This window comes from Gadus macrocephalus, chromosome 12, assembly GCF_031168955.1.
Source record: "Gadus macrocephalus chromosome 12, ASM3116895v1".
NCBI lineage: Eukaryota > Metazoa > Chordata > Actinopteri > Gadiformes > Gadidae > Gadus > Gadus macrocephalus.
In genome coordinates, this window is record NC_082393.1 from 2206234 (window position 1) to 2218733 (window position 12500).

Genomic DNA, 12500 nt, shown 5'->3' on the forward strand with positions numbered 1-12500 from the left:
GCCTATATTCCAGAACTTGGGCTAGTGTCATTCTAATGTAACGCACCAACGAGCAATATATTTATATTTCAGATCGGAAGGAAATTGAAGAACTTAAAACCGATTCCTACAAAGAAATTTGTTACGAGACTGAATGGAATATCTGGAATACCGTGTTTAATGTGTCAAGCAAAAAGTATAAATTCTGCATCAAACCGAAGTACACAGACCTTTGTACAAATTTGACGACCCTCAGTTATCCAACTTTGAACTTGTCCAAATGGATCGGTTTAGGTATGTCTTCCTGGGCTGAACAGGTTTCTCTTCATCTGTCAGTGCATATGGCGTTATCTCCCATATATACACATTGTGACGTTTTTTTCATCAAAGATATGGTTTTATCAACAGAATACTTGAATCCCCTCGACATTAAATTTGAAGTTCCCAATAAACTTCCAGCAGAAATCAACTGGACGAATAAAATGGGTTTAAAATGTGAAGATCTTGGAATTAATTTCACCTGCCAAGGTTAGTGAAATGTGAATATATTATGTAAGAGAAAACATCATGTGAGTCACTATGACTTTGAAGCATTAATGAAGTAGTAGAAAATAGTGAATTCATGGTGAATTAATCAATTATTAAGCATTCTTCTTACTTATTGTTGAATAATCAGTCCTAAGTTATTAATAAGATAGTGAGATAATAGTTCATAAGATCATTTATAAAGCGTAAGTTAATTACTTACATTTATGATTATGACAACTATTTACAGTGTGTCCTTTTGTGTGAGTTCATCTAAAATTATGACTATCTATGCCTTTCTAAGCATTTATAGATGACATGTTAGGGCTGGATTGATCAAATTCAGGTATTTACCAAACATCAGTTCAGACTTTTGTGTGACCTCATCTAAAGTGAGGACCATCTATGCCTTGCTAGATGAAATAACTTAGTCCTTCGTACTGCTGCAATGGTACTTAAGTCATTTCCAGCCTTAAAATGTAATTGATCAATGCTTAGTAAGGCATAGAGAGTCCGCACTTTCCATGAGATCACCGGGAAGAATTAACTAGTGCATTCTAACTACCTGAACTAATCAAGAATTATCAAGTGTTTACTACGCATTATTACCACATTTTAAATAGTTTGTAAATCAACTTAAACTTTATAATTGATCTTATCAACCATTATTTTTCCATATCTTATTCTTTGATAACTGCTTTATAAATGATGAACTCACTTGGAATTCAATATTTACTAGGACTTTATTAATGCTTTGAAAGTGGCAGTTATTCTAAAGCTCTCCCGGTATCATGGGTTTCCTCTTCAAAGCTAATGATTCACTTTTACATCTATCAACCCAACAGGCCCTGACACAACGAAATACAAGCTGGATGAGCTAGAGCCTTACACGAAATACACATGCACTGGTGTACTGTATAACCTGCATAACAAAACCATTGCCATTGAAAAGAAAGTCACCAAAGAAGTCAACATCACTTGTGGTAAGCTGAGGTCAATGTTAATAACAATGTGTTAACCTAACAAGTCAGATTGTTTAAGACAATGCTAGCTGAATATTTGAGAGGTACAGATATGTAAATTCAATGTTGTTCTACTATTTTACGCTCTGACATTGTATCCACTGATTAATGAGGTTCTAATTGGACACATACACACGCACGCACGCACACACACACACACACACACACACACACACACACACACACACACACACACACACACACACACACACACACACACACACACACACACACACACACACACACACACCTCCAACAGTCTGCTAATGGGAAGACTTCCAGAGTGCAGGGTTTAGGTTCGGGTTAAGGTGAAGTACCTTGGGGTTGAGAGGGGAGTCATCATGGGTTGGACCGCCGCAGAGGGTTCCATGTAGTCCTGTAGCGGAGCGGTAGTCTTGTTGGTCGGGACCCAGGAGTCTCTGCACTGCGGCTCCCAGGGAGTGGACGTGGAGAACGTTATTTTTGCGATCATTTTTGCTTTTGTGACGCTCTCGAATGCTCACAGCGAGGGTACCGTAGAGATCTAAAGCGTCCAGTTGAGCTGCATGCATCCCGACCAATCACAGACAGAGTACGGCGGGTCTTGGCGTGGCCAACTGGCCATAGTAGCCTAGGATTCATAAATTCGCGCCCGGACCATGCATGACTAGGCTGTAACTGGATTCTGATAGGACCTCACCAGCCAGACATCCTTTCATTTGATTGGGACATCTTGTATTTGTTTTTTTTTGTTTTTTTAAGCGGGTTGGTTGTGGTCCGAAAAGTTAAAAATGCTACGTTAGCTTTGAGCTACGATGTTATTTCATCGTCATGCTGTCAGGCGCTTCCATTTGTAAAATGTACTAAAGCACAATTTGTAACACAAATAGACACTTGGGTTTAACATGTATTTGTATTTATTGTGTTTTACCGAAGATATAAAACTGGATGTGAAAAATACAAATAAAAACGTGTCAATACGTTTTAACTGGACGGCAAGCAGCAAACAATGTTCAAATCTCTCACAGCATAACAAACTCTCGTACAGTTGTAGCTGTGGCAAGGCTCATCACGGTAAGGTCATTTTTGTTACGTCTATTCATGATCATCTATATTCATCCTCGTGATTTTAGATCTATTAAGATATTTATTTCAATTCAAATACAAAGAAAGAAACAAGCCATGCAGTCTGTTCTACTGTTGGTCAATGGTGTCTTCATCTATTTCTTTGTCTCCTTTAGCTCCCTCCTCAAAGGAGCGTTCTTGTGAAGTGACTGGTTTGCTGCCCTTCACTTTGTATTATTGCGAAATTCAACCTTGTTTCAACGATAAACCCATTGGCACGGCAACCAAAAAACCGAGCAAAACCAGCGCTGGAGGTGAGCTCTTGTAAAACTATAACTAAAACATAGGAGGAATAATTCGCAGAAGCACTTATTTTCATTACCCTATGTCAAATATACAAATAGCCTACAGTATACCACAATACTGAGCACACACAGCAGCAAGACCGTCTTTCTCTCTGGAGCAGAGAAACACTGTGACCCAAACAACTTCCCAATAGGGATAAATAAAGTTATCTGAATCTGGAGTACACATAGATGTAGAAGAATAGTCATCAATAACGTAAATGGAAGTGTTAAACTGACTCTGAAACGTGTGAATGTGAAAGTGATTCATCCTCCTCTGTCTCTTAGTGCCCAAAGACGTTGCATTTAAAAGAACAACTCAGGTGGAGAACAATGCCTTCCAGGTGGAATGCACTGATCTTATAGAGGGCGATTGGAGAGGTCCAAAAGGATCGTACCGCGCCACAATCACACCTGGAGTTCACAAGGAAATACAAAACAGAAGTTGTTTTTTCCAATTCCGTGATCTGAGCTACTCCACGTGGTACATGGTATCGGTAGGTGTGACGAACCCTCCCCGCCAGACTTATCCAGGTATGTGTCGCACCTTGTTCAACGGAAACTCTTGTGTTTTTAGATCTTTGCCGACAATGGAGTGAATTCCGGGGAAGCGTTGAAAGTCGAACTTCAGACCAGCTGTATGTATCCTCCAGTCTTTGTTTCGTATACACACCTGTAGCCATCTCAGGAAGCACTCTGCTTTCTTCTTTTTTAACGTTAAAGAGCCAGTGAGCCCGCTGTTTCGGTTGGGATTCGAACACTTAAAAAATGTGTTTTGGGCCGAGTTTTAGGAAAGAGGGGGGCCTGTTATCCCCATGGTTACGACCCACGGCATCTTCATGATACTTTTTTAGTACGGTCGTTGTGTAACTGTTACGAGTGTTATAATGAGCGATGTTGTATTTTGAATTTTCTTGAAATATATATATTTTTAAATCGAACCCTCGCCCGGACCCGGGTATTAAATACATCGCTGCCCAGGCAGAGCTCCTCACGGCCACACTATCCGCCGCTGCCCCTTGGTCGTGACTCGTGACGCCAGACTACATCGGAAAAGCCTAGTCTGACGTCACGATAAGAACAATACTTGCGTTCCGCACAGAGGAATGTTCGCGTCGTGTTTTGGGAATAATGCCAAAAACATAGGAATTGACCCCTTTTTCCTCTAAATCGGATAATTATTTTCAGTAACAGTGATAAAATGGCATAGATTGTATGTTGACGATCATATAAGACCAGTTACCATGTGTAAAACCAACAATTGGGTTCAATGGCTCTTTAATGCATAAAGATACACAAACATTTCAGCATTCCCTCACTTTGTATTTTTGTGTTTTCATTTTCTTACGTGTGTCCGTATGTTAACGTACATACTGTACATACTTTTACACATATATTATACACATGTTACAATAAGTGTCTGGGAGTATGTTTGCATTTCCTTGTTGTTCCTCTGTTACAGACAACGACAGAGTTCTGATTGGGTTCCTGGTGTTCCTCATCCTGCTCACGGCTCTGGCCCTGTCCTTTGTGCTCTACAAGATCTACATTCTGCAGCGCAAGAAGACACAGTAAGAGGCGGTTCTAGCATTACATCACGTTTCATTACATTTACCTTCAGGGCATTTAGTGGACGCTTTTATCCAAAGTGACTCACAATAAGTGCATTTGTCAGAAGAAAGAAACCATATATTACTGTCGGTACAGTAAAGATGTTCATAAAAACAAGCTCTTAGCATTTACAATTGTTTATTGTTTATTGTTTATTGTGGATCCCCATTAGTTGTCGCAGAAGCGGCAGACTAGTCTTCCTGGGGTCCAATTAAAATCAGAACATACAAACAATTAATCATCACTCAAATACAGTAAAAGTAGTGACAAAACTACAAATACATAGCAACAGTCAAACAAACAAACATAATTCATTGAGCGCCAAGCCAAGTCAGAGTCCCGAGTTCATATTTAACATAAATAAAAATAGGATTTAATTTGCCTCTTGAATTCCCTCTTCACAGGTATAACACGAATGTGCGAAGGGAGTATATTCCACAAAGAAATGGACCTATAGAAGGATGTCCTCCTCATTGCATTACTCCTACAGTGTGGGAGCACAACTAGCCCTGCTGTTGCAGATCTAGTACCGTATGAATGAGCATCAGAGCAAAAAACAATTTAATTAAAAAGAGCTCTAGGAACATGAGTGGAAATTACATTCTTAATAAATATCAAGGACCTAATGGATAACCTATCAAGAGCTTTAGGCCACTTGAGATCAGAATGCATCTGATCTACATTTGATCTGTAAGATCTATCAAGGGCAAGTCTAGCAGCCCGGTTTTGTACAGTTTGTAGTTTGCTTAGGTCAGTCTTAGAGGCAGAGGCCCAAATAACAGAACAATAGTCGAGATGGCATAATACTAATGTTTGAACAACCTGTCTCCGTAAAGTAGCTGGTAAGTAGGTGGCACATTTCCGGACCGTAGCAATGCTCCTACTCATCTAGGCAACTATCTGCCTAACATGATCAGTCCAGGACAGAGTGTTACAAATAGAAAGTCCCAGAAGCTTTAACTTGCTCTCCTGCTTGACTGGCTGACTAGAAATCTGCAGATCAAGCATAGGCTGACTGGCTACATTATGCCGAGATCCAAAGACAATGCTGACAGTTTTTGATAGATTTAAAACAAGTCTATTTGCAGTAACCCAATTGACCACTGCTTTCAGATCTTGTGACAGAACGGACTTAAGTTTACAGCATGAAGATGCAGAATAGTACAGTGTAGAATCGTCAGCGTATAAAACCAAAGTGGATTCTTGAATAACAAGCGGGAGATCATTCGTAAAAATTGAAAATAAGAGCGGACCCAAACAACTTCCTTGCGGCACACCACAGTCTATGTTAATGCTGTTGGACAGAGTACCATTCAAGAAAACCTGTTGAGTTCTGAAAGATAAATAATTTTCAAACCAAGAGATTGCCATAGGTCCAAAACCATAATGCGTGAGTTTTTCAATCAACAACTTATGGTCAATTAGGTCAAATGCAGCGCTGAAGTCCAACATGACAGCACCAGATAACAATGAATTGTCAATCCCCCTTAACCAATCGTCAGTCATTTTTACCAAGGCTGTGCAGGTGGAATGACCCTCTCTGTAGGCATGTTGTGCATTACTTATCAAATCATTCTTAGACATATAATCATGAATTTGGTTATATACAATCCTTTCTAAAATTTTACTCAAAACAGGTAGGATTGTTATAGGTCTACAGTTAGGACCACTGAATGTTGATTTGGTATCTTTTGGTATGGGAATAATTTTTCCTTCTTTCCAGATTTTAGGACAGGTTCCATTAGATAGACAGGAATTAAATATGTGACATACAGGAAGAGCTATATAATCAACAGCTATTCTGAGTAATTTACCATCAATACAATCTATACCAGCAGAGTCTTTAGAAATGGATCGTAACAATTTTTCAACCTCCTTGATTTCAACCGAATTGAACTCAAAAGTACACTGTTTGCCTTTCATTATGAGATCCCCCCTCAAATTTTCAACTTTTTCCACAAAATACTTATTCAGGTAATTTGACATATCCTTAGGCTTAGAAATAAATACACCATTATCAGTTTCAATGAAGGATGCAGAAGCATTAGTACTCCGACCGATAATATCATTCATCACTTTCCATAATTTCTTACTGTCATGTTGGGCTCTATCAATCCTTTGCCGATACAATTCTCTCTTTTTTTCTCTGTTCACCTTCGTAACTAGATTCCGTATTTTACAATATGCACTTTTATCATTGACTGAACCAGAGGCAATAAAGCATCTTTTTAGCTCATTTCTTTGTTTCATTAAGTTCTTTAACTCCTCATCAATCCAGGGAGCTCCATTAGGCTTGACAGTGAATTTCTTAAGTGGTGCATGTTTGTTTACAATGGGTACGAACAAATCCATAAAAATATTTAAAGATTTTTCAGCATCAGGTTCAACACAGACTTTAGACCATTGAGCATACTTGACATCTTCTAAGAAAGCATTGTTGCTGAAATTCTTATATGACCTAGCACAGATTATCTTTGACTTTGCTTTTGGGATCTTTGACTTTCTGGACACAGCAACCAGGTCATGGTCACTGAAGCCAACTAACAATGACATTACCTTGGAACACCTGTCAGGCACATTTGTATAAATATGATCTATACAGGAGGATGATTGAGCTCCATCTCGGTTCAGAGCATTCCTAGTTGGTATGGAAACAATTTGACTCAAATGACAAGTATTGGTCATATCAAGCAACCTTTTCTTCATAGAGCAGCCATCTTCAAACCAGTTCACATTAAAATCACCAAGACAGTACATTTCTCTATTTTCATCTGCAACTCTGTCAAACATATCACAGATTCCATTGAGATATTCTATTCTAGAGTTGGGTGGTCTATAGCAACAACCAATCAGTATTGGGCTAGTATGGGGTAAATTAACCTGTAACCACAATGCCTCAATGTTGTCATTCATCAAATCAGGTCTTAGTTTTACTGGTATATGATGTTTCACGTAGATTGCCACGCCCCCGCCAAATCTATTTCTATCTTTTCTGAACATGGAAAAACCCTCAATTGATATCAATGAGTCATCAAATGTACTATCCAAGTGTGTTTCAGTTATAGCCATTACATGAATTCCATTGTCCATCAATTTCGCTTGGTTGGTTAATTCATTCAGCATACCCAACCATGTTAGCTAGGACAAGACGTGATGCTAAGTTCTATTTTTAAGTGCCAGGAGGTACAACGTACATTGAGTGCGTAAGTGCGTAGGCTGCAGTGAAAAGTGACATATTGAGTGTTTGCATGTGCCTTTTGAGTTTTAGCAAATGAGCGACTTTCAAAATCACTGTACTTACTAAGTAGCATGCGTTGACAAATGATGATTCATTAACCCTATTTTGTCTCCGTAGCCAGGATGACGGTCTCCTGCTTACTCCACAGACAAGTAAGTAGACACTAGAAAGTGGACCTTCTCAACTCTCTTAATACTGACGAGGGAACAACAGCTCATCCCACTGAGCCCGCATGAGGACATTATGAAGGGCGTAGGAATATTGAATGTTGAAAGGTCAAATGTATTCACGCAAAAGAGGTACGACCAAACTCCGGTCTCTCCCACAGACGAGGAAGACCAACTCATGCATCTGGAGCCCATCGGGGCGGAGGTCCTGCTCGACGTCTACAAGAAGAAGATCGCCGACGAGGGAAGGCTGTTCCTGGCCGAGTTTCAGGTGACGGCCCGCCCCAATGCATCATGGGGCTTTTTGAGTGCGGTTTCAGGTGATGGTCCGCCCAATGCATCATGGGGCTTTAGAAAGCGGCTTCAGGGGATGGTCCGCCACAATGCATCATGGGGCTTTTTGAGTGCGGTTTCAGGTGATGGTCCGCCACAATGCATCATGGGGCTTTTTGAGTGCGGTTTCAGGTGATGGTCCGCCACAATGCATCATGGGGCTTTAGAAAGCGGCTTCAGGGGATGGTCCGCCACAATGCATCATGGGGCTTTTTGAGTGCGGTTTCAGCGGACGGTCCGCCACAATGCATCATGGGGCTTTTTGAGTGCGGTTTCAGAGGATGGTCCGCCACAATGCATCATGGGGCTTTTTGAGTGCGGTTTCCGGTGACGGTCTCCCAGCCAGTGAAATGCAGAGAACATTGATCATCTGGATGGTCTCAGGTACGGCCTGGACCGGGCATCAGGCGATTTCCCAGTGTGGGCGGGGCCACGTCCGTAGCCAGCTATGAGGTCACGAGGTCCGGACCTCGCATATTTTTTTAATCGTAAACTAAATACAACTGTCTCAAAAATCTGCGGTTGAGAACTTCTCCGAGACGAGTGCTACGTGGCACATGGTCACTGCTTTCCGACCCTGGCTGAAGGCGTGGCCTTAAGTCAGTCAAAAACTGAAAGCCACTCTTTGCTCAGCCATCAATGAAACTCTACCGCTAATTGGTTCTGCCATTCTTTGGGGGGGACTTTTAACGGGCTCCTGACCGGACGAATGTGCAGAGAGAAACTGAGAGTGAACCCAGAGGATCAGCATGTCTCCCCGGGCTAGCTGTAGACCAGCGCTGCTGCAGACCAGCGTTGCTGTAGACCAGCGCTGCTGTAGACCAGCGCTGCTGTGGACCAGTTCTGCTGTGGTCTGGGTCTGTGCCGTGACAGGCGTTTCCTTTCTCTTGCAGAGCGTCCCCAGGATCTTCTCCAGGAACACCATGAAGGAGGCCAAGAGGTCATACAACGCCGTGAAGAACCGCTACGTGGACATCCTGCCTTGTGAGTGGAGGGCAGCCTCTCCATGCACTAACTCAGAGAGACACACACACACACACACACACACACACACACACACACACACACACACACACACACACACACACACACACACACACACACACACACACACACACACACACACACACACACACACACATATTCATACACACAAACCAACGTGTGCACATGCACGCACATACACACACACACACACACATACGCACGCGCGCATATTGAGACACACATTCATTCACACACACATTCCCACACGCACACACACACATTTTTGCTCATAATGTGTGTTTGAAAGGGGTTAGGGTTGTGAGTGTGAATGCGTCCCGGCCCCCTCCATCCACAAGAAGTTGGTGTTCTGAGGGTGGAGGCGTGGATCGGGTTGCACAGACGAATAGCCAACACCAACCATGGCAGCTTGGAGCCAATCCAGCACCTTATCTTCATATCACCTTCATATCTCAAATAAACTTCTGTATCTAAACTTTTTTCAAACCAATAATTGGCAAAGGTAAATAACGGAATTATTTGAAAAGTAAATCATTGACGTACAATTTAAATGATGCCCAACATCAATAACGGCACCAACAAGGAGAGATGGGTTTGATGATAGTAACACTGTCAACATCGACATAGGGAGATGAATGTTCACAGCTGTGTCGTCGTATACTGGCGGTCGATGGCTGACGGACTTTCTCCCGCTTCTCTCTCCTAGACGACTATAACCGCGTTCAGCTGACCAGTGGGAACGGAGAGCACGGGTGTGACTACATCAACGCCAGCTTCATCAACGTAAACTAATTAAAAAAAACGAATTAAAATCATGAATGTGGTCATTGTATTGGTCGTGATGGTATCAGTGTTGGAGTTATCGGTAGTAGTTGTTTTTTCGAAGCAGTTTGAGTAAAGGTTGTAGTACTAGTTGTATCAATGCATCATAATCTAGGATTAGCACTCGTTTTTTGTAAAGTGGGGCAAATCTGTAAAAACAATGTGTTGTTGTTTTACGACAGGGGTTCCAAGAACCGAAGAAGTACATCGCAGCTCAAGGTACAGGAATATATCCATAAACATTTTACAATCTGACAGATCCTACTCACCCTGTTTGATGAATAATACGTATGTGTGTGTGTGTGTGTGTGTGCGTGTGTGTGTGCGTGTGCGTGTATATGTGTATGTGTGTGTGTGTGTGTGTGTGTCTGCGTGTGTCTGTGTGCGTTTATGCGTGTGCGTGTAATAGGACCCAAGGACGAGACCGTGGCTTCCTTCTGGAGGATGACCTGGGAGCAGAAGTCCTCCATTATCGTCATGGTGACCCGCTGCGAGGAAGGGAACAGGGTGAGGGACAATCTTTGTGACCTCTTGGGAGAAGGAAGTTACAATAAGTGCGTACATAAAGCGCCAGGACGTAAAAACATACAATAGGTGTGTAAGAAGGGTGTTTTTTAGGAGCGTAAGACAGTGAGGAGAAAGGTTACGCGGAGCCCAGGTGAACTCTAAACTCTGCGACGAGTCATAAACACGTGGTTCCGTCCGCTTCCTGTTTTGCTCCCCCTGCAGGTGAAGTGCGCCCAGTACTGGCCGTCCACGACCAGCACGCCGGAGGTCTTTGAGGAGTTCGTCGTCAAGCTCAACAAAGAGGAGCAGTGTCCGGATTACATCATCCGCCTTCTCACCCTGTCCAACGTGAGTCCGGCCCGACAGCGGGCTCTGGGTGCGTGTTCGTCCCGAGACCGGGCGTGACCCTCCCCTGTGAACACCCCGTTAATTCAGGGCACAGGTGTGTCACATCAGTGCTTAATCAGCAGGTGACCAGGGGAGCCATCAGCCAATCAGAGGCTGTACATTCAATGGTGTTTACCCAGAGTGGTGGACGTCGTAATGCACACACAACACCACACATGTTGTGGCGGGGTTTGGATTTCCTTCAAGGCTACGTCCGGCCCACCTGGGTCGGTCCATTCCCCTGCTGGTACGGGGGTCCTCTGTCTCAGCCTCGCCCTGGTGTGTGTGTGTGTCCCCTTCAGAAGAGGGATAACTCCGAGCGGGAGGTGACCCAGATCCAGTTCACCAGCTGGCCGGACCACGGGGTCCCCGAAGACCCCCAACTGCTGCTGAAGCTCCGCAAGAGGGTCAACGCCTTCAAGAACCTGTTCAGCGGGCCCATCGTCATCCATTGCAGGTACCCTGAGTCCCCCAATGAGCCTCCCGTTACCGCTGTGACACTGTAGGTACACCGCGTGAGCCTCAGGTTACCGCAGTGACACTGTAGGTACACCACATGAGCCGCAGGTTACCGCGGTGACACTGACTGTAGGTACACCGCATGAGCCTCACGTTACCGCGGTGACACTGTAGGTACACCGCATGAGCCTCGCGTTACCGTGGTGACACTGTAGGTACACCGCATGAGCTTCACGTTACCACGGTGTCACCGCCTGTACATGAGCTTCACGTTCACCGCGTTGTGTTGAGTAAAATACAAATTAAACGATGTGTGTGTGTGTGTTCGTGTGTGTGTGTGTGTGTGCGTCCGTGTGTGTGTGCGGTGCGTGTGTGCGTGTGTAGTGCCGGAGTGGGCCGGACCGGGACCTACATCAGCATCGACGCCATGATGGAGAGCCTGGAGTCGGAGCGCCAGATGGACATCTACGGCTACATCGTCAACCTGCGCAAGCAGCGCTGCCTCATGGTGCAAGTGGAGGTACAGGGGCCAGGGTTTAGACGGGGCCCAGAGGGGGCCGGGCCGTCACAGGGTTTAGACGGGGCCCAGAGGGGGCCGGGCCGTCACAGGGTTTAGACGGGGGGCCCAGAGGGGGCCGGGCCGTCACAGGGTTTAGACGGGGCCCAGAGGGGGCCGGGCCGTCACAGGGTTTAGACGGGGCCCAGAGGGGGCCGGGCCGTCACAGGGTTTAGACGGGGCCCAGAGGGGGCCGGGCCGTCACAGGGTTTAGACGGGGCCCAGAGGGGGCGGGGCCGTCACAGGGTTTAGACGGGGCCCAGAGGGGGCCGGGCCGTCACAGGGTTTAGACGGGGCCCAGAGGGGGCCGGGCCGTCACAGGGTTTAGACGGGGCCCAGAGGGGGCCGGGCCGTCACAGGGTTTAGACGGGGGGCCCAGAGGGGGCCGGGCCGTCACAGGGTTTAGACGGGGCCCAGAGGGGGCCGGGCCGTCACAGGGTTTAGACGGGGCCCAGAGGGAGCCGGGCCGTCACAGGGTTTAGACGGGGCCCAGAGGGGGCC

The 12500-nt window shown here is 44.8% G+C and overlaps 1 protein-coding gene across 1 annotated transcript in view; it reads left to right on the top strand.

Annotated features, from left to right (window-relative positions):
* The first annotated feature begins 44 nt into the window (after positions 1-44).
* Positions 45-12500, top strand: part of ptprc (protein tyrosine phosphatase receptor type C) — a 19481-nt gene continuing 7025 nt past the window's right edge. The window contains 17 exon segments of the mRNA XM_060066333.1: positions 45-273; positions 388-507; positions 1350-1487; positions 2442-2605; positions 2608-2884; positions 3203-3411; positions 3492-3552; positions 4377-4485; positions 7881-7915; positions 8092-8201; positions 9157-9247; positions 9975-10051; positions 10273-10309; positions 10500-10597; positions 10820-10945; positions 11287-11441; positions 11828-11963. Coding sequence (XP_059922316.1) covers positions 462-507; positions 1350-1487; positions 2442-2605; positions 2608-2884; positions 3203-3411; positions 3492-3552; positions 4377-4485; positions 7881-7915; positions 8092-8201; positions 9157-9247; positions 9975-10051; positions 10273-10309; positions 10500-10597; positions 10820-10945; positions 11287-11441; positions 11828-11963 — 1869 coding nt within the window. The 5' untranslated portion in view covers positions 45-273; positions 388-461.